Raw genomic sequence first — 26,213 nt, forward strand, 5'->3', positions numbered from 1 at the left:
CACACTTGAGTAACCAGGGGCTCTACTGGATTTTTCTATGCACCTCTGTAAGCCCCAAACCCCATGCACATGACAGGTACTTCTTGCACAGATTTAAATTCCAGGGTCCCTGAAACAGGGACAATCTCTAACTGCCTTCCTATACCAGGGACCGTATGTAGGACACCCTCTGTGCCAGGCAATGGCCAGTCCCTCCCCTATGGACTCAGGAGTGGCCTGCAGCAACCCAGGCCAGCATGCCAGTCTTATCAATTTCAACTCCAGGTAGATAATCTATCTGGGATGGAAGGAAAATTCATGTTCCCTGGGCGGATCTAATCTGTTCCTGTCACTCACCCTTGCCTGAACTTCGTGACTCTCTGGAATAGGGCAGAAAGAAGGAAGGACCAACTAGGTGCCTCCTTTTATGCAGGGGAAGAAAACCTCCTCGTCTTCAGGAAAGCAAGGTCAAGCTGGGTCCAGATCCCTAGGTGCCCAACTCTCAGGCTGGAGCAGACAGGCAGCAGGTTGCTGGGGGGGAGGGCGGTGGTGGGCTCCATCTAACATCTGCTGCTGCCTCTTACTATGCTCAAAGGTCATTTTGGAGGTGGCAGGATTTTCTGCTTGACCTGTTAAGATCCTGGGGGAGAGAGAGGAGGAGGAGCACAGGAAGGTAGGCGGGGCCTCCAAAGCTGTCTTTTGGACATTCCAGGCCTGCAGGAGCTGTCCTGCCAGGGGAAGAATTAGGTGCTGCTAAGGCTCCTACCTCCCACCCAATCCCAGCTCTCAGAGCCTCAGGAGACACTACCCTTCAAGGGGTATTCTCCCCAGAGGGTCATCATGGCCAACAAGAAGGGGTGCTGGAAGTGGGCGATTGTCGGCGGGGTCAGTGCAGCTGTGGTGTTCGCCATCGCGATGGTCCTGGGCTTCTCGCTGCAGAAGCATACCGTCCTGCCAGGTAGGAGCACCCATCATGCCATCTGCTTGGCTCCCTCCATCCCTCACTCTTTGCCCCCAGAAGGTTCTGTCCCCATCGACAGCCCTGATGGCCTCCGCTCTCCTCCCTGTTGTTGTTCAGTTGCTAAGTCGTGTCCAACTCTTTGTGACGTGCATGGACTGCAGCACACCAGGCTTTCCTGTCCTTCGCCATCACCATGTCCATTGAGTCGGTGATGCCATCCAACCATCTCATCCTCTGTTGCCCCTTCTCTTCCTGCCCTCAACCTTTCCCAGCATCAGAATCTTTTGTAGTGAGTCAGCTCTTCTCATCAGGTGGCCAAAATATTGGAGTTTCACCTTCAGCATCAGTCCTTCCAATGAGTATTCAAGGTTGGTTTCCTTCAGGATTGACTTATCCTCCATCCATAGCTCTACTTGCCCCTCCCATCACCAACCCCACCAAGTTTTGATCTCCAACAAACAGTCTCATTAACTTTGTTTCCCTTCCTCCTTTACCAGGCTTCAGCTATCCTTCCATGCTCCCAGATGAACACTTCTTGTTGGAGGGTCACTCAGGCATCACACTCAGCAGACTGGGCTGAACTTACCCTCACCCCCCTGCGCCCTCTCCTGATGAAGGGTCCTCCATCTACATGAGGACCTGGGAGCAGCCTCCTCTCCTGCCTCATGCCTGTATCTTCAGTCCTGTGCCTCGAGGCTTCTTCCTTCCCATCCTCTTTCTCCATTCCCTGCTCACCCTAACCTCTCAGCTCCCCCTCTCCTGCTGGACCCCTGCCTCAGCCCGCCCCTTCCCACACAGTCTCTGCCGCCAGCCTGCTCTTGCCCATCCATTCTTGCCCTGACACTAAGGAGCACTTTCTAAACACAAACCTGTTTGCTATCTCCAGCATATACCCCACGTTTTTTTTTGCTGGAACCCAGGGAATACCAGACCACCTTACCTGCCTCCTGGGAAATCTGTATGCAGGTCAAGTAGCAACAGTTAGAACTGGACATGGAACAACAGACTGGTTCCAAATCAGGAAAGGAGTCCGTCAAGGCTGTATATTGTCACCCTGCTTATCTAACTTATATGCAGAGTACATCTTGTGAAATGCTGGGCTGGATGAAGCACAACCTGGAATCAAGATTGCCAGGAGAAATATCAATAACCTCAGACACACAGACGACACCACCCTTATGGCAGAAAGCCAAGAACTAAGGAGCCTCTTGATGAAAGTGAAAGAGGAGAGTAAAAAATTTGGCTTAAAACTCAACATTCAGAAAACTAAGATCATGGCATCTGGCCCCATCACTTCATGGCAAACAGATGCGGAAACAATGGAAACAGTGAGGGACTTTATTTCTTTGGGCTCCAAAATCACTGCAGATGGTGACTGTGGCCATAAAATTAAAAAATGCTTGCTCCTTGGAAGAAAAGCTATGACCAACTGAGACAGCATATTAAAAAGCAGAGACATTACTTTGCCAACAAAGGTCCGTCTAGTCAATGCTCTGGCTTTTCCAGTAGTCATGTATGGATGTGAGAGTTGGACTATAAGGAAAGCTGAGTGCCAAAGAATTGATGCTTTTGAACTGTGGTGTTGGAGAAGATTCTTTGATCTCCTTGGACTGCAAGGAGATCAAACCAGTCAATCCTAAAGCTCCAATACTTTGGGCACCTGATGTGAAGAAGTGACTCATTTGAAAAGACCCTTATGCTGGGAAAGATTGAAGGCAGGAAGAGAAGGGGACGACAGAGGATGAGATGGTTGGATGGCATCACCGATTTGATAGACATGAGTTTGAGCAAGTTCCAGGAGTTGGTGATGGACAAAGAAGCCTGGCATGCTGCAGTCCATGCGGTCTCAAAGAGTCAGACATGACTGAGCGACTGACTGAACTGAGGGTCACTTACGACTGGATCATAGGCCTCTTTCCCAATCTTGTCCTATTCCATTTCTCTGTATCTGTACCAAAGCAATGACCATTCTTTTATGCAACCACAAATTTCCTATGACCATACCTTTACTTATACTTTCTCTCTGTCTGGAATAACCTAGATCCCCTCTTTTGGTCAAATTTACACAGCCATCCTTCTAGGCCTCCCTTAAATGTTCCCTTATCAATGAACTTTCCAATGTCCCCAGGCTGGTCCAGAGCATCCTTGTGCTCAGGATCCCACATGTTTCTCTCTCACAGCACTGATGACTCTGGGGTACACTGTCTATGCTAGATGGCAGGCTGAACATGGCCCTAGGGCCCAGAGAGGGTTACTAGGATGTACAGACAAGATTCTTGGGCTGGGGCAAGAATTGATGCTAACAGCCTCCTTGTCCTTGATTCCAGACTGTGAACAAGATGGGACCTGCCGCTCTGATGCAGACATGCTGGACTACCTGCTGAGCTTGGGTCAGATCAGCCAAAGGGACGGCCTGCTCGTCACCTGGTACCACCGTGCCAACAGCCAGGAGCAGATGAAGGCTGCCCTCAGCAGTAAGTCCAGTTGCCAGGATGGCGCAGGCTGGGGCAGAGGTGGAGAAGATGCAGGGAGAGTGGAGGCAGGGCTAAGACAGCATTACCTATGAGGTAGCATTAGGATGGGTGTGGCCGCGTTCTTGCCATCATCCACTTGAGAAAGTGAGGGCTCACTGGTTATGTGACTGGCTCAGGTTGTAGGGAGATGTTTGGGCCCAAGGTCACATCTTGCTCTCCCTCCCAGGCCTTGCCAGGAGACAACTTGCCTGCTAAGGAGGCCTTTGCTCTCAAATCTGAGGAGCCAGAAAATGTGTTTGAGTTCTAGTACTACCAAAACGAGTGTAAAAGTCTGGGCGAGTTGTTTCAATATAACTCCTGAGCCTCCGATCCACAATGATGATGGCAACCAGTCAGCCACGCTGCCTGCGGGGACACACTCACTCAGTCATGCTGGGGCTCCTGGAACCACAAGCAGCCTGTTTTGTCAGTGCCGTCCCACAGAAGGAAAATGGGGGCTCAGAAAAGCTAAGTGACTTACCGAACTTCACACTAAGGTCACACTGTTTGCAAGTGGCTAAGCCAACATCGTGGGTTTCCATGGTGGTTCGGTGGTAAAGAATCCGCCTGCCAACGCAAGAGACGCAGGTTAACCTGGGAAATCCCACAGACAGAAGAGCCTGGTGGGCTACAGCCCATGGAGTACCAAGAGTCAGACAGGATTTAGTGACTAAACAATAATAGCAAGCCAGCATCGGAACCCCCAGGGGTTGGCCCCCATACTCTGAATCACTGCATTATGCCTGGCCCAGTTCAACAGAGACCACTTTTTCAGCACCGTGGGAAAGTGCGTTAAATCATGTTCATGAATGTGCTTGTTAATTCTAAAGCAGTGACTATTTGAGATGAAAAGAAGGGTCCCCACTTTGAGCATGCTTCAGAAGAGAGTTTCAGACTCAGTGGCTCTGGGGTGGGGCCTGAGAGTTTGCATCGCTAGTAAGTTTCCAGGTGGCGCTGATGTTGCTGACCCCGAGATCATACCTTGAGAACCACTGCTCTACCCAAACCCCTCAGTTTTAGAAAAGTGAGATCCTGAGTGGGAGAGGGTCTTGTCTAAGGTCACACAGTAGGTCTGAAGCAGAATAAGACCCAGGTTCAAGGCCTCTGACTCTTACCTCCTTCAGAGTCACCAGGGCCTGGGAGTAAGTGACTGGAAAAGGTTTGCTGAGTGAATGAATGAGTCCTTAGAAAAACTTCCTGGAGGAGGCAGGCTTGGTGGTCAGCAGAGGGGAGGGCATCGCAGGCTGGGTGGAGCCAGTTTGCTGCTGCTTCAGGACTAGGAGGCTAATGGTCAGTCTTGGGTGAGAAGGAGGAGAGAGAATTCCCTGGCAAGATGAGGACTCTTATCTGGGAGATAAGGCCTGAGGGAAGGCAAAGAGGCTCTGCCAGCTCCAGGCTCATCTCAGGTAAGTCCTGGGGCAGCAGAGAGGGATCAAGCCCCACCAAGTTGTGACCTTGGCCTAGAAGAAACCTAAGGGCCCCAACTAGGTGGTGCCCAACAGCTTGGAGCATGCAGAACAACCAGTCAGTACAGCCACAGGGGTGGGAAGGACCTGAGGCCTTCCACAGGTCTATGTGAGGAGGGTGGCTCCACAGCTCCTGAGGGATCCTGAGGGGAAGCAATGGTAGGCCAGAGTTAGGCTGGTGAAGTCACACCAGACATCTTAGTGGATGGGAGGGGCCAGAGCAAAGGCCTGGGAGGCAGACAGAAGTGGGCTCCAATTCTACATTTTACCATTTACCAAAGGAGTGGTTTGGGACAAGTGACTCCACCTATCTGCAGTTCAAACCACTTCCTCTGCCAAATGTGGACAGGTAGGATGAGGCCAGGGCACTTTTGGTCATGAAAGAGGTCATTATTAATAATTATGCTGAAACAACAGGAATACAGGAATACACCAGATTACCCCAAGCAAATAGGGACATGTGATCACCCTAGTTAAGTGAGTTGCTTGTTGAGAGCTGCAAGTGTTCAAGTCCTATTTTGGTCACCACAACTGTTAATGAAAAAGATGCACAATTTAAGAGTTATGAGTTAAGTTTTATCTGGAGCAAAATGAGAACTGCAGCCTGGGAGGCATCACCTCACATAGCTCTGAGAGACTGCTCCAAAGAGGTAGTGGGGGAAGGTCGACATAAAAGATTTGGTGAAGGGGGAATTCAGTGCAACCAAATGCTTACTTTACAAGAGGTTTTCTCCCAGTCACGAGGATCTGATGTCATCATGAAGGGATTTAGTGCTTTTATTGATATGAGGAGATGAAAGGATGGGGATCACAAAATCAGTTCCTAAAAATACCGACCTATCTAAAGATCTGTCAAACCAGGTTCCCTGGAGCACAGAGTAGCTCACTCCACCCTGAACTCCCTCAGCGGGTGTTGAAAGGTCACCAGCTGCAGCAGCACCAGGTTCAATCTCCACAGAAGCAGAGGGCAAATGCCCTTGTTCAGTCAACGTCAGTGCTCTTGGCAAGTGCCAATTTAGAGTTGACAGCGCCCCCTTGTGGCCATAAACCAGCCATACTTGGTGATAGTCTCCTCGCTAAGTCGTGTCCAACTCTTGCGACCCCATGGAGGGTAGCCTGCTAGGCTCCTCTCCTCTGTCCATGGGATTCTTTAGGCAGGAATACTGGAGAGTGGGTTGCCATTTCCTTCTCCAGGGGATCTTCCTGACCCAGAGTTGGAACCCAGGTCTCCTGCATTGCAAGCAGATTCTTTACTGACTGAGCTATGAGGAAACTTGGGAAGGCATTTCATGATCATTTTGTCCCATATCTAGGATGGCTCATTCCCAGTTCTGAAGGTTTTTGTTGATAGGCCACTCAATGCACTATTACTCGACTAGGTCTTAATAGTCAAAGATCTCTGGACACCTGTCTTCTACTTATGGTCCAAAAATGTAAGATTCCCTCTCGTATCTTCCCATATCTAGAGTTACACTATTATAATCATTGATCACATATCAAGCTACACATTTGATCAACTGCTTCAAGCTTAGTCAACATTATTTTCGTTGGAGGCTCAGTCATACACTTGGTAATACAAGAAACAATAATCTTGTAAAACAGGCAAAATACAAATAATACAACTAACAACATTAGCAGAATTATAAACAAATATTTCAGCCATGAGCCTCCTGCACCAAACCAGTTTCTTTTCTTTTTTTTTCCAAACCAGTTTTTTAAAAGATCATCAAGAACAGGGAATGGACCACTTAAGGCAGAAATCTGATTTTTCATGTGGTTCATCAAATGTGTTACCTTAAAGGATTCATCAGGTATGAAAACACAGCATTCAGTTTGAATTATGGCACAGGTACCTCCCTGAGATGCTGCAATGATGTCAACAGCTGTGGGTTTTGTAGTGCCACCTTTCTCATCGTTGAGACCTCAGAGTTCAATAGGCTAATAGCCTGGTTACTATCATTTGAAGTTTGTTGAGTGAAAGTTGTTAAGGCTTCAATATGATCAATTACACCCTCCAATCCCACTGAAGTCACAAAAAATAGCTGCTAAATGATCATACCAGTAGAATACAGATGTCTTGACTCATTGAGCTTGCATCAGTGTTAGATTGGCTTGAATTGGCTCTAACTTGTTATGTATATGACCTTGAGTTCATGGTAATCCCAGGCTACACCTTCCTATCCGTTCCAGATGCCAAGGCCATTAATTAGAACCACAAATCTACCGAGTTCCATATCAGTCACTCTCTCTAAGGGTAATAGTAGGCATAATTCATAAGGCACCCAGCCTAGTTTCATAATATTACTAGGTTGATTATTCTTAGAGGAGCTTTTAAACTTAAGTGACCATAGCTTGGTGTTAACCATATAGATCCATCCCATAATTATGTGAGTTTTCCTTTTAGTAGACAAGAGGTTACAATTTTTGATTGAGACTTAGCTTGCCATTCTAATTGGAGTTTGAGTAACCCTAAGAGAAAACCTAAATCTATGGCCAGGGTCAGAGCAGGTAGTATTAACTGGCTAGGTGAGAGGATCCCATTTAGTAATATCATGAATAGACAGAACAGGACTAAATTATTTTCTAAAATAAATTTGCTAAGCGCTATCCAGTCAGAGCCCTGGAGGGGAAAAATCCACCAAGGTAATCCAGAAGTATTAGACACAGGTAATTGGCCACAAACCCAACAGTTGGATTTAGTTTTAAACTAGCATAGAATCATGTCCATGATAGAAAACATTTAATTTATAGGCAAAGGTCCAAGAATTCAAGAAAACATTATAACTGATCATACGAATCAGGTCCAGCATCTTGGGCAAGCTGTCTACTTCTGGTGTCATTTTCGTTTTGTCCTAGCGTACTGCAGCTTCCTTTGGAAAAATAAAAAAAAAAGTCCTTCCATCCAGGTAGGAGACAGTTCCTTAAATTATGTCTTTTTCTGGTCTTGGTTGCAAGTCGTGAGGCATCTGATCTTCATTCAAAGACAGATTACTGAGATAAGCTTCAGAAACGAATTTAGAGTGTCCTTTAAAAATTCAGTTAAGTTTTACATTGTGGTGGTGGTTTAGTTGCTAAGTCGTGTCCAACTCTTGTGACCCCATGGACTGTAGCCCACCAGGCTCCTCTGCCCATGGGATTCTCCAGGCAAGAATACTGGAGTGAGTTGCCATTCTCTTCTCCAGGGGATCTTCCCGACCCAGGAAACAAACCCGGGTCTCCTGCATTGCAGACAGATTCTTTACCAACTGAGTTATGAAGGAAGCCCAAAATTTTACATTAATACAGCATAATAGCAAAGAACTACCAGGAAATGAGTCTTAGTAGATACAGACCTCCATTAACAAATTGGGATTTAACAATCATTGAAACATCTTTTTCTCCCTAAATTTACCCTTGTTTTTACCAAATATAACCAAATTAAGATTAGTTTATTTGTGAAATAGGTGTGGTATCGATAAATTTGGCCTGATGATTTATGTAACCATAATTGATCATAGGCTTTTTTGCTTTGCCGAAGCTTTTGTAGCATCTCAGACTGAACTTTTAAAATAAAACCTTTCAGAGCTAGGAAAGTCACACCAAAAGCTGATCACAGATTTCACCTTTTACTTAACAGATCTAGGTGGATTCCTCCCTTCTCAAGGTCTTCAAAATTCCTTGAGATTTCTGTAGCTGTTAGTGATATAGCTTTCCTAACTTATCTGATAAAGTTACTAGAAGCAGGGTTTCCAATTTCTGGAGGGGTCAGATAGAGAAAAAAGATAAATGTTTCAATTTGTTTCTAAAGTATAATTTTACCAAATTATTGTCATAACTAATTTGAAGGGAAGGTTTTTCTTACACCTGGAAAACACAGGTTCAAACCAGTAACTTTTCATATAGAAACCATAAAAGTTATTAGCATGTTCGCCAGTTCATTCAGTCCTTTTGCTAACCTTTGTGAAGTCACCAGGTTAGAATCCTTTAATTACTTACCCAGTTCAGAAACTTGTATTTATCCAAAAGTCTTTTTTATAAATCTTCCTGAAGAGGAAGCATTTTTGCAAAACTTGGTTAAGTGCTGTGACAACACTTTAAGATAGTAGCTAGAATTATGACTGATAACATTTACCAAGATATATCAGAACTTTAGGAACTCCATATAGTTTCTAATATATCTAAATTAGTAACATTTACCATACAATATAACCTGAGATTTATTACTCACTTAGTACTTCCCATGTGATTCTACACTCAATATGAATCTAGTGTAACATTTCTCTTTGGGATGTTTCAGGGGCCCTCTGAAGCATCCCAAAGTTAGCTAGACACCAAAAGTACATCACTAGAATTATTTAGGAAGTTTTGTCAACAAATATCAAAAAGGCTTAGAACATTCAGTCAGGTAGGATTATAGGTCACTGTGAAAAAATAACTATTCTATAATGAAGGATTTCAGAACAGATCATTTAAGAGATAAAGAAACTTAAATCTATTACCAAGGCAATTCAACATCTGAAGATAGAGAAAAGTCAAATTCAAGCTTTTGTACCAGCTTACTTTTAACTTCATTTAAAAGTAAACTTAATTAAATGTATTTTAAACTTAGTCCTAACCACGCACAAAATTCTTTTCTCAGGGTCTGCTTTCCACAAATCTTCTTATCACTTTCTGTACCCAATACTTTGTTCTCCCATTCTGAAACAGCCACCTGTAAGTCAGACCTACTTGCTTTTCCCTTCATAAAATGCAATTCCATTCCTCATAACTTCTTTGCTGAAAATACACATCCTACTTTCCTTAAGCAACCAAGAACTGACCTTTATATTAGCATTCTGTAGATCAGTGAGCATAAATACCAGTGATAATTTCCAAAAACCTTTTCTTTCTTAGAACATTTTAGGAAAGCACCAAACATTATTCATTAATAGTCCCAAATCTCTTGAGTTTTTCTGTAGGGGGAAATTAGTGTTCGGTGATAAATGCTTCAAAATCTTATTTTATTTGGAAATGACCTAGCTATTCAATAGACTCCCATCACTTAGTTTAGTATAGCCCTTAGAATTTCATGCTACCCCAATCTAGAGGGTATTTTAGACAGACATTCCTAAAGCATAATTATTCTTAATAGAGTTTATCTAAAAGTTCACCTTATTTACATTTTTTAGAAGTTTTTTCACTTGAGGAATTTTGCTTGCTGACAAAATTGTAACAGATATAATAATATTTAACTTACATTAAACCTAGACACAATGAAAATACTCTGCTTAATGTTAATGTTAGTGACTCTTAGAATTAGGTAGATTAACAAACAAACATTAATGCCAGGTATTTAATACTTGATATGCCAGCAAATTTGGAAAACTCAGCAGTGGCCACAGGACTAGAAAAGTTCAGTTTTCATTTCAATCCCAAAGAAAGACAATGCCAAAGAATGTTCAAACCACAACACAATTGCACTCATCTCACATGCTAGCAAAGTAATGCTCAGAAGTCTCCAAGCCAGGCTTCAACAATACGTGAACCATGAACTTCCAGATGTTCAAGTTGGATTTAGAAAAGTCAGAGGAACCAGAGATCAAATTGCCAACATCCATTGGATCACCAAAAAAGCAAGAGAGTTCCAGAAAAACATCTACTTCTGCTTTGTTGACTACACCAAAGCCTTTGACTGTGTGGATCACAACAAACTGGAAAATTCTTAAAGAGATGGGAATACCAGACCACCTGACCTGCCTCCTGAGAAATCTGTATGCAGGTCAAGAAGCAATAGTTAGAACTGGATATGGAACAACAAACTGGTTCCAAATCGGATAAGGAATATATCAAGGCTATATATTGTTACCCTGCTAATTTAACTTACTTGCAGAGTACATCTTGTGAAATGCCAGGCTGAATGAAGCACAAGCTGGAATCAAGATTGCTGGGAGGAATATCAATAACCTCAGATATGCAGACGATACCACCCTTGTGGCAGAGAGTGAAAAACTAAAGAGCCTCTTGATGAAAGTGAAAGAGGAGAGTGAAAAAGTTGGCTTAAAACTCAACATTCAGAAAACTAAGATCATGGCATCCGGTCCCATCACTTCATGGCAAATAAATGGGGAAACAGTGGAAACAGTGGCTGACTTTATTTTTTGGGCTTCAAAATCATTGCAGATGGTGACTGCAGCCATAAAATTAAAAGACACTTGCTCCTTGGAAGAAAAGCTATGACTAACTAGACAGCATATTAAAAAGCAGAGACATTACTTTGTCAACAAAGGTCCATCTAGTCAAAGCTATGGTTTTTCCAGTAGTCATGTATGAATGTGAGAGTTGGACTATAAAGAAAGCTGAGTGCCAGAAAATTGATGCTTTTGAACTGTGGTGTTGGAGAAGACTCTTGAGAGTTCCTTGGACTACAAGGAGATCCAACTAGTCAATCCTAAAGGAAATAAGTCCTGAATATTCACTGGAAGGACTGATGCTGAAGCTGAAACTCCAATACTTCGGCCACCTGATGCAAAGAACTGACTCATTGGAAAGACCCTGATACTGGGAAAGATTGAAGGCAGGAGGAGAAGGGGACAACAGAGGATGAGATGGTTGGATGGCATCACCGACTTGATGGACATGAGTTTGAGTGAGCTCCGGGAGTTGGTGATGGACAGGGAGGCCTGGTGTGCTGCAGTCCTTGGGGTCGAAAAGACTGAGCGACTGAATTGAACTGTACTGATTTAATATTGAATATTTCCCAGTTCACATGAACTTGAAATTCTTTTAGGTTGATTTATATTTTATTTAGAATTGCTTGATTTGTAAGCACTTACTTTTTTTTAAGTTATGACAAACCTAGACAGTGTATTGAAAAGCAGAGACATTACTCTGCTGTTAAAGGTTCTTATAGTCAGGGCTGTGGTCTTCCCAGTGGTCACATAGGCTTGTGAGAGCTGGACCATAAAGACGGCAGAGTGCCAAGGAATTGATGCCTTCAGACTGTGGTGCTGGAAAAGACTCCTGAGAGTCCCTTGGACAGCAAGGAGATCAAACCAGTCAATCGTAAGGGAAATCAACCCTGAATACTCACTGAACCATGGGGTCGCAAAGACTTGGACATGACTGAGGGACTGAAAAACAAAAATGGTTTTTCTAGTAGTCATGTATGGATATGAGAGTTGGATCATAAAGAAGGTCAAAAGCCAAAGAATTGATGCTTTTGAACTATGGTGTTGGAGAAGACTCTTGAGAGTCCCTTGGACTGCAAGGAGATCAAGCCAGTCAATCCTAAAGGAAATCAATCCTGAATATTCATTGGAAGGATGATGCTGAAGCTGAAGCTCCAAAACTTTGGCCACCTGATGTGAAGAGCCAACTCATTAGAAAAGACCCTGATGCTAGGAAAGACTGGAGGCAGGAGGAGAAGGGGACGACAGAAGACAAGATGGTTGGATGGCATCACTGACTCAATGGACATGAGTTTGAGCAAGCTTTGGGAGATGGTGAAGGACAGGGAAGCCTGGCATGCTGCAGTCCTTGGGGTTGCAAAGAGTCAGACACTAATGAGCAACTGAACAATAAGAGATAAGTTATCTAGAGAACTCTGGTCTCAGGGCATAGGAGGAGTTATTTCCTCAGGGCAAGAATTCTTAAAGAGAATTTAAAACATACCAATTTTGGAATATCGAAAGAGCCCCAGTTTGGCCATTTTAGGTTGAGAACTCTTTTAGTATAATTTCCCCAATTAACTAGGTCCTTGCAAATACCAGCTCCGTACATATTGTACGTGAATCTGGTGGAATGTTAGTCAAAGGTTGGCTTTCTGACACCCCTCTGTGTCTGAGATTCTGTTTCCCACTTTAAGCTGAATTTTTCAGGGATAAAAATCACCAGTGAAATTGTGTGGTGGGCCTGTGTGCTGTTTGTGAGCAGAACTCCTCCAGGAGTCACCTCAGAGTCATTTTAGCTCCTCTTATGTGCCTTAGATTTTCCCTCCAGCACTCTAAGATGGCTGCTCAGGTTGCTGAATGGCCAGTTCTTACGTGCGACCCCCAGATGAGCAAGCATTTTAATTAATAAGTGAGTTTCCCTATGGGACCACTGTGCCGTACGAGGACAAGGCCTTCACCACTCCCATAAATTTCTCAGTCACCTGAGAAAACCATAACTGGCCAGTAGAAGCCTTGAACCTTTTCTTCAGAGCGAAGCTCTCATATATTCTCACTTTTAGCCCAACAAATTCTATAAAGGCAGTCTAATTGAGGTAAAGTGTCAGATCAGTCTCTTACCTAACCACTCAGCCAAGACCACTCAGTTCCCTACAACGGAACAACCTGGCATCTTTCTGCTGAGCCCTGGGTATTCCTCAATTTTTTTTCAATCAAGGCCCTCTCTCTCCCCCAGGACCTTTTCACTGGATGAGTATTCTCTGACATCTTTCAGCCAGTCTTTCCACTGTGTGGAAATTTCTTGGTATTTTTCAGCTGAACCCCAGTCAGTGTCTAGATCATGAGTGGGTATACCCCGGATATTTCACTGGGACCCCCTCCAGTATCTTTCCAACTGGAAGTGGGCAGGTAACATGCTCCACAACCAAATAAAACTCAGAATCTCAACCAATACAGGAGATTTGAAAACCAGGAGCGGCTTACCCAAATTTGTCTGCACTCCCTGAGGAGGCAGATGGGCTCAAGGGGCCACTGCTGGTACCAAGGCTCTGGTCCCACGTGGAGTTCAGGCGAGGAGGGACGTCCACTCTGGGTCCTTTGTCAGTCATCATAATTGTCAGCTAAAAAAGATGCACAGCTTGAGAGTTGTGAGTTAAGTTTTATTTGGGGCAAAATGACAACTGCAGCCCAGAAAGCAGCACCTCAGATAACTCTGAGAGACTGCTCCAAAGAGGTAGTGGTGGAAGGTCAATATATAAAATTTTGTTGAAGGTGGAGTTCAGTGCTATCAAGTGCTTACTTTGCGAGGGGTTTTCTCCTAGTCACAAGGATCTCTTGTCATTGTGAAGGGATATAGTGCTTTTCTAGATATGTGAAAGTGTTAGTCATTCAGTAGTGTCCGACTCTTTGTAGCCCCTCGGACTGTAGCCCACCAGGCTTCTCTGTCCACGGGATTCTCCAGGCAAGAGCACTGGAGTGGGTTGCCATTCCCTTCTCTAGGGGATTTACCCAACCCAGGGATCAAACCCCGGTCTCTTGCATTGCAGGAGGATTCTTTATCACCCAAGCCACCAGGGAAGCATGTCAAATTCCCCTATATGCAAGGATTGGGAACATAAAATCTGTTCCTGAAAATATTTCCCTGATAGCTCAGCCGGTAAAGAATCCACCTGGAATGCGGGAGACCTGGGTTCAATCCATGGGTTGGAAAGCTCCCCTGGAGAAGGGAAAGACTACCCTCTCCAGTACTCTGGCCTGGAGAATTCCGTGGACTGTATAGTCCACGGAGTCGCAAAGAGTCGGACATGACTAGGAGACTTTCACTTCACTTCAAAGACTTGTCCTGCCAGCTTCCCTGCAGCAGAGTGCCTCGCTCCACATGAACTCCTTCAGGGGGTGTTGAAGGTCAACAGCTGAGCAGCACACTAGCAGTCTTGGGTTCAGGGTCTGCACACTCAGCCATGGCACCCCTCTGCAGGATGTGATGTGTAGAGCTCCTGGTATGTGAGGGAGAGGAGGGAGGGCCTGGGAACGTGCTGTGAGCCCCCTGTGGAGAGCAGCACTCTTCACCTGACTGCTCCTCTGAGGACCAGGGCTCCTATTGTGGAAGCAGGCACCTGCTCCTTTCCTCATCTCCTCTTCCCTCATTTCCCACCCCCCACCACTCCACCCCAAGTTGACTCCCAGATTCAGGATCTGGAAAGCCCCGAACAGGTGTGAATGGCCGTGCAGGAGGAAGCTGGATCCAGGAGCTGATCACAAGGAGGCAGATTAGGTCCATCCATCTTTAGTCCCCCTCACTGAGCATCGGCTGGGCCCGTGCTCTGCACCCAGCTTGAGAGGAGGTGTAGAAACGAGTGAGACGTGGTCCTGAGTTCAGGGGCTGCCAGCATCTCAAGGGAGGCAGCTGGTGCAGGCCAAGCAAGGCAGCAGCTTCAGACAGTCATCAGGACTGAGACCTGGGTTCCAGCCCTGGCTCCCTCCCAGTGTACCGCCGCCTTCCCCAGACCGGACCTGGCCCCTGTTAGAGACCCCTCAGCATCCATTCTCCTTAGCTACCCTCTTATCTGCCCAGCTACCTGCTTCAGGCCTGACTTTTCTGGGCCTTGCAGGGCCTCAAACCCCTCTGGATCCCTCTCTCAGCATTTCTGGGTAACCAAGTTAAGACAAGAAAACCATAGAAATAAAGGTTACCTTCATATAGCCCTTCACAGTTTACAACCTGTTTTTTTTTTTTTTTTTCAGTTCAGTTCATTTCAGTTGCTCAGTCGTGTTAGACTCTTTGCGACCCCATGGACTGCAGCATGACAGGCCTCCCTGTCCAACACCAATTCCCGGAATTTACCCAAACTCATATCCATTGAGTCGGTGATGCCATCCAACCATCTCATCCTCTGTCGTCCCCTTCTCCCCCTGTCTTCAATCTTTCCCAGCATCAGGGTCTTTTCAAGGTCTTCACATCAGGTGGCCAAAGTATTAGAGTTTCAGCTTCAACATCAGTCCTTTCAATGAACATTCCAATGAACATTCAGTGAAAAACAAGTTTTTTAAATTTTTATTTTTTAATATAACATAATTTATGTCCATGTGCTGTTAAAGCCCAGAGAGATTCATCCCTATCTTGCCAGTGAGGATACCAGGGAGTCCGGAGCACTGGGCCAGAGATATAAATGAGGATGAAATGAGACAGTGTAAAGTGCCTGAATCAGTGCTGGGGACAGCCTGGCACTCAGCTTCCTCTCCCTTCTGGAAATCCAGACACCTAGGCTTTAGAGAATTTTGCAAAAATCCTCTGCAACTTTGTGCAAGCTCTTTTACTTTTCTGGACCTGGGTTGGTTGAACTTAACTTTTTTCTCTTTTGGCTGCACTGTGAGGCCTGTGGGATCTTAGTTCCTCAACCAGGAATCAAACCTATGCCATCTGCACTGGGAAGACAGAGTCTTAGCCACTGGACTGCCAGGGAAGTCCCTGATCTCAGCTTTTTCTATCATTCATTTATTCAGTCTTTTCAGTTCAGTTCAGTTCAGTTCAGTCACTCAGTCATGTCCAACTCTTTACAACCCCATGAACCGCAGCACCCCAGGCCTCCCTGTCCATCACCAACTCCCGGAGTTTACCCAAACTCAGGTCCATCGAGTCGGTGATGCCATCCAACCATCTCATCCTCTGTCATTTCTTTCTCCTTCTGCCCCCAATCTCTCCCAGCATCAGGGCCTTTTCAAATGAGTCAGCTCTTCACATCAGGTGGCCAAAGTATTGGAGCTTCATCTTCAGCATCAGTCCTTCCAATGAACACCCAGGACTGATCTCCTTTAGGATGGACTGGTTGGATCTCCTTGCAGTCCAAGGGACTCTCAAGAGCCTTCTCCAACACCACAGTTCAAAAGCATCCATTCTTTGGCACTCAGCTTTCTTTATAATCCAACTCTCACATCCATACATGACTACTGGAAAAACCATAGCCTTGACTAGACGGAACTTTGTTGACAAAGTAATGCCTCTGCTTTTTAATATGCTGTATAGGTTGGTCATAACTTTCCTGCCAAGGAGTAAGTGTCTTTTACTTTCATGGCTGTAGTCACCATCTGCAGTGATTTTGGAGCCCCCAAAAAACAAAAGTCAGCCACTGTTTCCACTGTTTCCCCATTTATTTGCCATGAAGTGATGGGACCAGATGCCGTGATCTTAGTTTTCTGAATGTTGATTTTTAAGCCAACTTTTTCACTCTCCTCTTTCACTTTCATCAGGAGGCTCTTTAGTTCCTCTTCACTTTCTGCCATAAGGGTGGTGTCATCTGCATATCTGAGGTTATTGATATTTCTCCCAGCAATCTTGATTCCAGCTTGTGCTTCCTCCAGCCAAGCATTCCTCATGATGTACTCTTCATATAAGTTAAATAAGCAGGGTGACAATATACAGCCTTGACATACTCCTTTTCCTATTTGGAACCTGTCTGTTGTTCCATGTCCAGTTCTAATTGTTGCTTCCTGACCTGCAGAATGTGGTCCACTGGAGAAGGGAATGGCAAACCACTTCAATATTCTTGCCTTGAGAACCCCATGAACAGTATGAAAAGGCAAAAAGAGAGGACACTTAAAGAGGAACTCCCCAGGTCGGTAGGTGCCCAATATGCTACTGGAGATCAGTGGACAAATAACTTCAGAAAGAAGGAAGGGATGGAACCAAAGCAAAAACAACACCCAGTTGTGGATGTGACTGGTGATAGAAGCAAGATCCGATGCTGTAAAGAGCAACATTGCATAGGAACCTGGAATGTTAGGTCCATGAGTCAAGGCAAACTGGAAGTGGTCAAACAGGAGATGGCAAGAGTGAATGTAGACATTCTAGGAATCAGTGAACTAAAATGGACTGGAATGGGTGAATTTAACTCAGATGACCATTATATCTACTACTGTGGGCAGGAATCCCTTAGAAGAAATGGAGTAACCATCATAGTCAACAAGAGTCCAAAATGCAGTACTTGGATGCAATCTCAAAAATGACAGAATGATCTCTTTTCATTTCCAAGGCAAACCATTCAATATCATGGTAATCCAAGCCTATGCCGCAATCAGTAACACTGAAGAAGCTGAAGTTGAACGGTTCTATGAAGACCTACAAGACCTTATAGAACTAACACTCAAAAAAAGATGTCCTTTTCATTATAGGGGACTGGAATGCAAAAGTAGGAAGTCAAGAAACAACTGGAGTAACAGCAAATTTGGCCTTGGAGTATGGAATGAAGCAGGGCAAAGGCTAATAGAGTTTTGCCAAGAGAATGCACTGCTCATGGCAAACACCCTCTTCCAATAACACAAGAGAAGACTCTACACATGGACATTACCAGATGGCCGACACCAAAATCAGATTGATTATATTCTTTGTAGCCAAAGATGGAGAAGCTCTATACAGTCAGCAAAAACAAGATCAGGAATGGACTATGGCTCAGATTGTGAACTCCTTATAGCCAAAATCAGACTTAAATTGAAGAAAGTTGGGAAAACCACAAAACTATTCAGGTATGACCTAAATCAAATCCCTTACGATTACACAGTGGAAGTGAGAAATAGATTTAAGGGACTAGATCTGATAGACAGAGTACCTGATGAACTATGGACAGAGGTTCGTGACATTGTACAGAAGACAGGGATCAAGACCATCCCCAAGGAAAAAAAGAAGAAATTCAGTCTTTTACCATCCAACAAACATTTCTGAAGCTCCTTTCTTAGGCCTGGTACCACCTTAGCACTGGAAATCCAAATGATGGGCCGCATAGAGCTGGAGCCTGCTCCTAGCCCTCAGGCTCAGGAAGGATGGTGCTAAATGAGTAGTTAATGGGGGCTGAGTGCTCAAAGGATAAGCTGTCAGCCTGACTTTGACTGCGTGTGTGGTTTAGGGATGGCCTCCTTGATATTTTAAGCCAACACCCACAAATGAGCTGGAGGTGGCCTAGTAAAACTGTGGAGGGAAGAGTGTTGCCATGGCAACAGCCAGGTGTAGGAGCCCAGAGATGGGAGACAAGATATTTGAGCTTCGAGGCTCAAAGTGTGTTCTGTGGACCAGCAGTCTGGGCATCACTGGGGAGCTTGGTAGATGTCTTGGGCCCCACCCCAGATCTGCTGAGCAGAACTTGCATTAGGACAGTTCCTGGCTGGTTTGTGTGCACACTGATGTTGGAGAAACAGGAGTGGATGGAAGCTAGATATTGAGGGAGAGAGGGACTTGAGGTGAGATGGCAAAGTTTGCCAGGCCTGGTCCTACAGGACCTCACAGACTATGGGCAGGCATTCGGATTGGATTCTCAGGGCTAAGGGCAGGGCTGTTTTGATTTTTTAGCAGAAGTGACAGGGTCAGGTATGTAGAACACTCACTCTATCGACTATATGCTGAATGGACAAGGAGGGGAGCAGGGCTGCAAGTATAAAACAGAAGAGACCCCTCTGATGCCAACTGTCTTCGATGGAGCAGGCGCTCTTAGCAACCCCACCCACCCTCCACTTCACTCCTTGATCAGAGAGCCTGGCCTGCTCTTCCCAGTCTGCGTCTCATTCAAAGTCCTTGACTCCCTTCTGGGCCAAACTCTCCCAATGGGCATCACACGGCCAATGGAGGTGTTAACTGTGTACATTTAAAAGACAAAAATAACAATTCTCAGTACTGTATGGGTGCCTGGAGATGGACCAGCTTATGTATTTCTGGCAGGAGTATGAGTTAGATGAATTTTTCTAACAGTACTTTGATAATGTGGGCTCTAAAAATGACCCTGCAGACTTCCCTGGTGATACGGTGATTAAGAATCTACCTGCCAATGCAGGGGACATGGGTTCCATCCCCAGCTCAGGACTAAGCTGATGAGCCACACTGAGCCTGCGTGCTGGGACAACTGAAGCCCGTGCATCTAGGGCCTGTGCTCCACAACAAGAGACGCACTGCAGTGAGAAGCCCACACACAGCGATGGAGAGGAGCCCCTGCTTGCCACAACTAGAGAAAGCCCGCGCAGTGAAGAGCCAGAGCAACCAAAAATAATGAATTAATTTCTTTTTTCAAAAAAAGACCCAGCATGGCCCTGACTCAGATTCCTCAAGTCATGGTAAAAAAAAATAACCAGAAAGTCAGAATAAAATATACACCATTATCTGTTAGTAATAAAAATTCAGAGACTACTGAGTCTTCCTAAAAACTGAGCATCTCAGGAATGGCAGAGGAGTGGCTAACTGAAACGGGATGACTGCCCTCAATCAGGGCTTTTGCAGCTTTTTCCTTTTTTCATGAAACAGAAAAGACTGCGAAAATGTGTCCAAATCGAAAGAAAAAGATTAAAACTATAAATGCTGAGTGGTCTCAACTGTGGAAAAACTATGCATAGATAAAAAATAGAAGAAAATACATCAAAAAGTGAACTATGATGGAAATGTAGGTGAATATTTCCCTTTCTGCTTTTCTGTATGTTCCAAATACTCTATAATAATTGTGTAATACCTTGATGATGAGAAAAATTGCTTTAAAAAGTTTGTCTGTCCAATGCAACAGGTGACGTCATGGTCCTGGAGGCAGACATCACAATAGAAGGGCTCGGCACAGTCAACGAGACAGGAGTTCCCATCATGGCGCACCCCCCAGCCATCTACAGTGACAACACTCTGGAGCAGTGGCTGGATGCTGTGCTGGCCTCTTCCCAGAAGGGTAAGGACTTATCTCAGCCCCTCGCCAGCTGCCCACCCCTCTGGTCCTCAGGCCACATGTGCAGGGGTCCCTCTACTAGGAGACAAGTCCAATGACTATCAGGAGTTGCTCTTGCCTCAGCTTTCCACTCTAGAGACCTGGGCTCAGGGAAGATGGGTGAAACAAGGGATGTAAAAGTGCAGGGTAAGCTGCAAGGGCCAAACATAAGCATTCAGGCTCTGAATCCATGGAAATGGATACAACATGCTCAAAGCCAATTCCACCTTCCCCTCCCATGTCTTTGCCGGTTACAGTCAGAATCCAGGCATCACCCTAATGCCTCTCCCTCATCCCCTGCATCTACCCAGCTGCTGCTTCTGCCAATTCTAACCCTGAAGACTTCTCCCGACCCAGTCCCACTTACATCATCTTTCTCCTGGACCTCCTTCCTCACTGGCTTCTTGCCTCCAAACTCAGCCCCTACCTGGGTGAGCTTTCCAAAATGCTGTCATGTCACTCCCCTGCTTTAACCCTCCATGGCTCCCCATGTTGTCAACATATTATGATCTCCTTGGCCTGGCTTTCAAAATTCTTCTCTAATTCTTCAGCCTGACTTTGTGCTATTCAGGATCGGGTGGCTTAGGACCCTCTGAGCCTGCCTGTTCAAAAATCACAGTCTCTTTTTATCAGATGCTTGACAACATCTGCACCAGCCCGAAGTCCCAAGCCCTTAGCCATCATTTGCTTCCTCCCCTTGGGGATGAGGGATGGAAGATCACTCCTACATGGGCAAGCCCTTTCTCTCCAGGAGAGCTCCACCTGTTTGAAGCCTTCTTCACACCCACCCAGAATTCCATCCCTGTCTTCCCTCCCATCCCTGACACACACAGCATACCTGCTCTCTCTGTCCCAAGAAGTCATGTCTTCTGTTTCCTTCTTCCTTGAGCACAAGGGACCAATTTCCCAAGCCCTTGGCCCTCTCCCCACAGGCATCAAACTAGACTTCAAGAGCATCAAGGCTGTGGGCCCCTCCCTGGACCTGCTTCGGCGGCTGACAGAGGAGGGGAAAGTTCGAAGGCCTGTGTGGATCAATGCCGACATCCAGAAGGGTCCCAATGTGGGCATCTCAATAGAGATCAATGCCACACAGTGAGTGTTTGCCTCTCTGCTCCAGCTGTGTCCAGTCTGTTTCCTTCAACGTCTGGTACAGCAGGTGCTCAGGGGACCTGTGCTGAGTTTGCCTCCAGCCACACCAGGTCGTCTGACCTCTGAGCCTTCACACATGCTGTTCCCTCTGCCCTGAGTGCCCTTCCACCATTTCCTGGTGAACCAGCCATTACCTGCCCCAGAAACGTCCCTGACATCCAAGGCTGCTGAGGACCCTCCCTCACACTTTCTCCTAACAGTCCTGATTTCACTGGGCTCTCACTGTCAGATTATGGATTTGTGCCCTACTGGAGTGTTTATTCCTGGATGGCAAACAGTGACCAGGGCAACCCTTGGCCTGCTAGAAAAGTCTGAAGCACTAACTCCTTCCCCAGCCTCCCCCTCCCACTCCACAAACAACCCCCAGATCCCAACACTGCCAACAACAGCACTTACATAGCACCAGCTGCGTGTTGCACTCAAGTTTACAGAGGGCCACATGAAAGGAGAGAATATATTTGAGTTCATCTTCCCATAGAAATGCCAGGTTAGGAGCATTTTTTTTCCCATTTTGCAGATAAGAAAGCTGACAATAATTGAGGCTCAGTCTGTTGAATGTTTATTATCTGTCACACACACTGTTTTAAGTAGTCTAGTTGTAGAATACCATTTAACTCTTAGAATGATAATGAGGTAGGTACTATTATTTTCATTTTAGAAATACAGCATATCCTACTGAGGTTAAATGACCTGCCTAAGTCTAATAATTGGCAGAGAAAACATACAAAGCCAGGTCTTTCTGACTCTAACCTCCAGCTCTTCACTGTCCATCTCCATTCATCCATCCACCCATCCATCCATCTTTCCAACCAGTCAGCTAACAATCCATCCATCCAATATTTATCAAGTCCCAAACTGAGGTGCATTTGGTAAGCAGCAATTTGAAACTGTAGTCAGTGGCCCAAGATTAAAAAAAAAAAAAAAGGTTGATCTTCTTATAGTGAGGTTACTCAATAATCTGGGGAAGGGGAGAGGGTAACATTATTTGCCTATTAACATTTGTAAGAGTTCAAAATCTGAATGAAATTTTTAAATAATATCTGAAAGTTCAGAGACTCTCATAGCTGAAAAAGCCCAGATCCCACACCCAAGGCTTTGAATTGCATCTCCACATCCACATGAGGATGTTTGAGAAGCCCTGTCCTGCCTGAAAGGATGCCATTTTTAAGAATCAAAGAGGTTGGGTGAACTGTCCAAGATCATAAAGTCAAGATTCAAATCCAGGCCTCCCCAATTCCAAAGTCCATGCCCTAACATGGGACTTGAAGCAACTCGTAACCCACCCTGTTCTTCAGGACTGTACTCTAATATCTAGATGCGATAGACCCTGCCTCTTCCTAGAACTCTGATGAGAACCCAGGAGATGAGGAAGGGGCTCTAAAAGACCAGCATCTCTGATTCTCTGCAGGTTCCTGGCCTTGGTCCAGGAGAAGTATCCTGAGGCAACCCTGTCTCCAGGCTGGACCACTTTCTACCTGCCCCTTTTCCCAAATGTGACGTACACACGGGCCATGGTGGAGAAGATGCAGGAGCTGGTGGGAGCACTGCCACAGAAAGTGACCTTCCCTGTGCTGGCTGTCATGGCGAGGGCTGCCTGGCCCCACTTCAGCTGGCTGCTGGCCCAATCTGACAGGTGAGAACTCCCAGGCCCCTGCCCTGTCCCCCACTCCCTCCAAACCCACTCCCAGTCCTGATGCCCCAGCAAGATCCCAGATGCTGATGGTTAGAAGGGTCTTCATGATCATCTGGCCCAACCTCTTCTGGTGCTCACATCCTCTACAATATCCCTGCTTTCTGCTTGTGCACCTCTGGGACAGGCAGGTCACTATCACCTGATGCAGCCTTCCATTGGAAAGTATTGCTTTTTTATTATTATTATTTTCTGTTTATTTATTTTGACCGCACTGTATAGCATGCGGGATCTTAGTTCTCCAACCAGGGATAAACAGGCGTCCCCTGCAATGGAAGCACAGTCTTATCCACTGGACCACCAGGGAAGTTTTAGAAAGAGTTTATATTGAGACTCAATTTGCCTCCTACAGCCTGCTCCCTTGGGAACCACCTATTCCCTGAGGTTACACAAACTGCACCTAGAGACTCTGCCCCAGTAGCTCTGTGAGACTGAGGAAGCCCACTCTCCCCCTGGCTCTTCACTGCCCGCAGCGGCCCAGCACCACCTTTCTCAGACTTTCCCCACTGGAGGCCACTCCCTTTCCTCTTCATACCTGACCTCTAATCCACCCCCACCACTCCCAGCCCCATGCCCATCTCTTCTGTCCTTGTCTCTTTCCTAAGAGAGGACCCACAAATAGACACTCCAAGTGAAGAGGCAGGCCAGTCCATCTCTCCTCCTTCTCAGCCTCTGCTCTCGGTTACCCAAGGCCTCTGTGGCTTCTTCTGCCCCCAGGAAGGGGGTAGTGCCCACCACTCTCCCCCCAGCTCAGATTCACTTCTGAGCCTGGGAGAGGGGCTGAGGGCTGCTGGGCCCAGGCAGGCCCTAAGCTGACTCTCTGGACCCCAGGTACACCCTCACAATGTGGCAGTCCGCCTCGGACCCCGTGTCAGTGGACGACCTCCTCTACATCCGGGACAACACCGCCACCCACCAAGTCTACTATGACATCTTTGAGCCTTTCCTGTCGCAGTTCAAGCAGCTTGCCAGTAGGGAGGGGTCTGGGGAGGGTGGGAAAAGGTCTATGTTTATGCATGCTCAGTTGTGTCTGACTCTTTGCGATCCCATGGACTGTAGTCCACCAGGCTCCTCTGGCCATGGGATTTTCCAGGCAAGAATACTGGAGTGGGTTGCCATTTCCTCCTCCAGGGGAAAGAAAAGGTGGTTTGGTGGAGTGGATTCTGCCCACAAAAGCACTGAGCTAGGTGGGGCAGATCATTGGAAAGGGAAAATCCCATATGAGATAAGAGGAAAGAATCATTTGAAGCATGCATTGTATGCCAGACCTTGGGATGGAATGCGAAGCTCATAGATCTGAGAAGCAGGAATTCCATTTTACAGATAGATAAACTGAGGTTCAGAACAGTTATGTAATTTATACGAAGTCGTTCAGCTTGAACATGGCACAGCTCCTACTGGAAACAGCAAATTCCAAACCCCAGATGCTTCCCCTTGCAGTACTGTTCTCTGAGGGTTGCTCTAGCATTTCAGAGAACAGTTCCTCCACTGTACCTGCTAATCAGTGATGCTTGTTCCTTTGTCCAAAGCCCCTGTTCCCTCGACTCCAAACCTAGGAGAGCCTGCCATCAGGCCATCTCAAGGGGACCCATCAGACCCAACATTCCTGTTCTGGGAGCCATCTAGGTGAGGGGGAGGAATACCAGCTTTGGGGCCTGACTGACTTGGCTCCATCAGGCTTCAATCCCAGAAACCCTGCCCACTGGCTGTAGGACCTTGGGCAAGTCACCCAGCATCTACAAAACAGGGAACTCCAGCTCCCTGGAAGTTCACTGTGAGGCTTAGAGAGGACTCATGGTGTACAGAAGGCCTCGTGACTGGTGGCCTCTTCATCTTGGCAATCTGACCCACAGTGAATACTTCACGGAAGCAAAGCTACTACACCGGGGGCAGCCTGATCCCTGCTCTCCAGCACCCTGGGGACGAGGGTCTGAGCGTGGAGTGGCTGGTTCCTGACATCCAGGGCAATGGAAGCGCAGCAACAGTGCAGATCTCAGGTAAGGTCTGCGTCCAGCCCCTGTGCTACTAGCTCAACTGCAAGGGTTACCTCGGGGAAGCTACCTCAGGTCTCTGTTACCATAGCAACGTGGCAGCAAGGTAGAGGAGCAGTGTTGTCAAAGGTGCGGGGGCTCCTGGCATTCAAACTTGTGAGGCTTCAGTCACAAGAGAGGTGGGCACAGGCCCAGAGCTGAGCCAGCGGCTTATTGGGCCATTCTGATGAGCCCCAGGCACATCACAAAGTAGCCCTTCCACCTGGAACCCAGATCCAATCAGCAGACCCCATTACCTCCTGCTGTCCCTTCTAACTTCAGCAAGGGCCTCTGACACCCCATGATAACCCTAACGCCAGACACTGTTGCCTCCACTGCCTCTTCCAGACCAAGAAGGCATGATCCTGCTGGACGTGGGCCTCCAGAAGCCTGCAGCTGGAGACCCCGTGCCCATCGTCCGCACCCCAGATGGCCGTGCCCTGACGCTGGAGTCCTGCCTGCAGCAGCTGGCCACGCACCCCGGACGCTGGGGGGTCCACGTGCACATAGCAGAGCCCGCCGCCCTCCGGCCGTCCCTGGCCACGCTGGCCATCCTCTCCACCCTTGGCCGCCTGTCTAGGCCCGTGTGGGTCGGGGCCACAGTCTCCCACGGGAGTTTCATGGTCCCTGGCTACATGACTGGCAGGGAGTTGCTTACAGCTGTGGCCGAGGTGTTCCCCCACGTGACAGTGGCCCCAGGCTGGCCTGAGGAAGTGCTGGGCAGTGGCTACAGGGAACAGCTGCTCACAGATATGCTGGAGCTGTGCCAGGGCCTCTGGCAACCCGTGTCCTTCCAGCTGCAGGCTGGACCTCTGGGCCAGAGCCCCGCTGGAGTCGTGGCCCGCCTGCTGGCAGCCTCCCCCCGGGCCACGGTCACGGTGGAACACAGCCCTGGCCGGGGCCACGATGCATCTGTGCGGGCAGTGCTGCTGGCAGCCAGGGCCGTGGAGAAGACCCGAGTCTACTACAGGCTACCCCAGAGCTACCGCCAAGAATTGCAGGCAGATATTGGCAGACGCTGAGCACCCAGGGGTGCTGGCCCGGTGGACCCCAGCTTCCCACGGGGGAGGCAGGAAGGA

General features: G+C 46.8%; 2 protein-coding genes across 3 annotated transcripts in view; one reads left to right on the forward strand and one right to left on the reverse strand.

The window, feature by feature from the left end:
- MROH7 (maestro heat like repeat family member 7) overlaps positions 1 to 4,009 on the reverse strand; it is a 66,637-nt gene extending 62,628 nt beyond the window's left edge. The window contains exons 1-2 of the mRNA XM_061121806.1: positions 3,935 to 4,009; positions 1,881 to 2,056 (exon numbers count right to left, since the gene is read on the reverse strand). The gene's annotated coding sequence lies outside the window, so the exon portion shown is untranslated. The remainder of the gene's footprint in view (positions 1 to 1,880; positions 2,057 to 3,934) is intronic.
- Positions 355 to 26,213, forward strand: LOC133041308 (protein FAM151A-like). 2 transcript variants are annotated; one of them, XM_061121805.1, is made up of 9 exons: positions 355 to 446; positions 692 to 937; positions 3,268 to 3,414; positions 20,077 to 20,229; positions 21,198 to 21,357; positions 22,823 to 23,047; positions 23,936 to 24,075; positions 24,958 to 25,101; positions 25,483 to 26,213. In XM_061121805.1, exons 2-9 carry the CDS (start codon positions 820 to 822, stop codon positions 26,154 to 26,156), a joined length of 1,761 nt encoding a protein of 586 aa, XP_060977788.1. In that variant the 5' UTR covers positions 355 to 446; positions 692 to 819; the 3' UTR covers positions 26,157 to 26,213. The 2 variants fall into 2 exon arrangements, with proteins under 2 accessions (XP_060977788.1, XP_060977787.1); XM_061121804.1 differs by lacking the exon at positions 355 to 446 and having other exon boundaries at positions 521 to 937.

The sequence above is a fragment of the Dama dama genome, chromosome 20 (assembly GCF_033118175.1).
Source record: "Dama dama isolate Ldn47 chromosome 20, ASM3311817v1, whole genome shotgun sequence".
Taxonomy (NCBI): domain Eukaryota; kingdom Metazoa; phylum Chordata; class Mammalia; order Artiodactyla; family Cervidae; genus Dama; species Dama dama.

Bases quoted from the DNA above. Each gene is read 5' to 3' on its own strand.
- LOC133041308 (XM_061121805.1), top strand. From the start codon at position 820: ATGGCCAACAAGAAGGGGTGCTGGAAGTGGGCGATTGTCGGCGGGGTC. The intron at 938-3,267 runs GTAGGAGCACCC...CCTTGATTCCAG, and splicing joins GAAGCATACCGTCCTGCCAG to ACTGTGAACAAGATGGGACC. The intron at 23,048-23,935 runs GTGAGAACTCCC...TCTGGACCCCAG, and splicing joins CTGCTGGCCCAATCTGACAG to GTACACCCTCACAATGTGGC.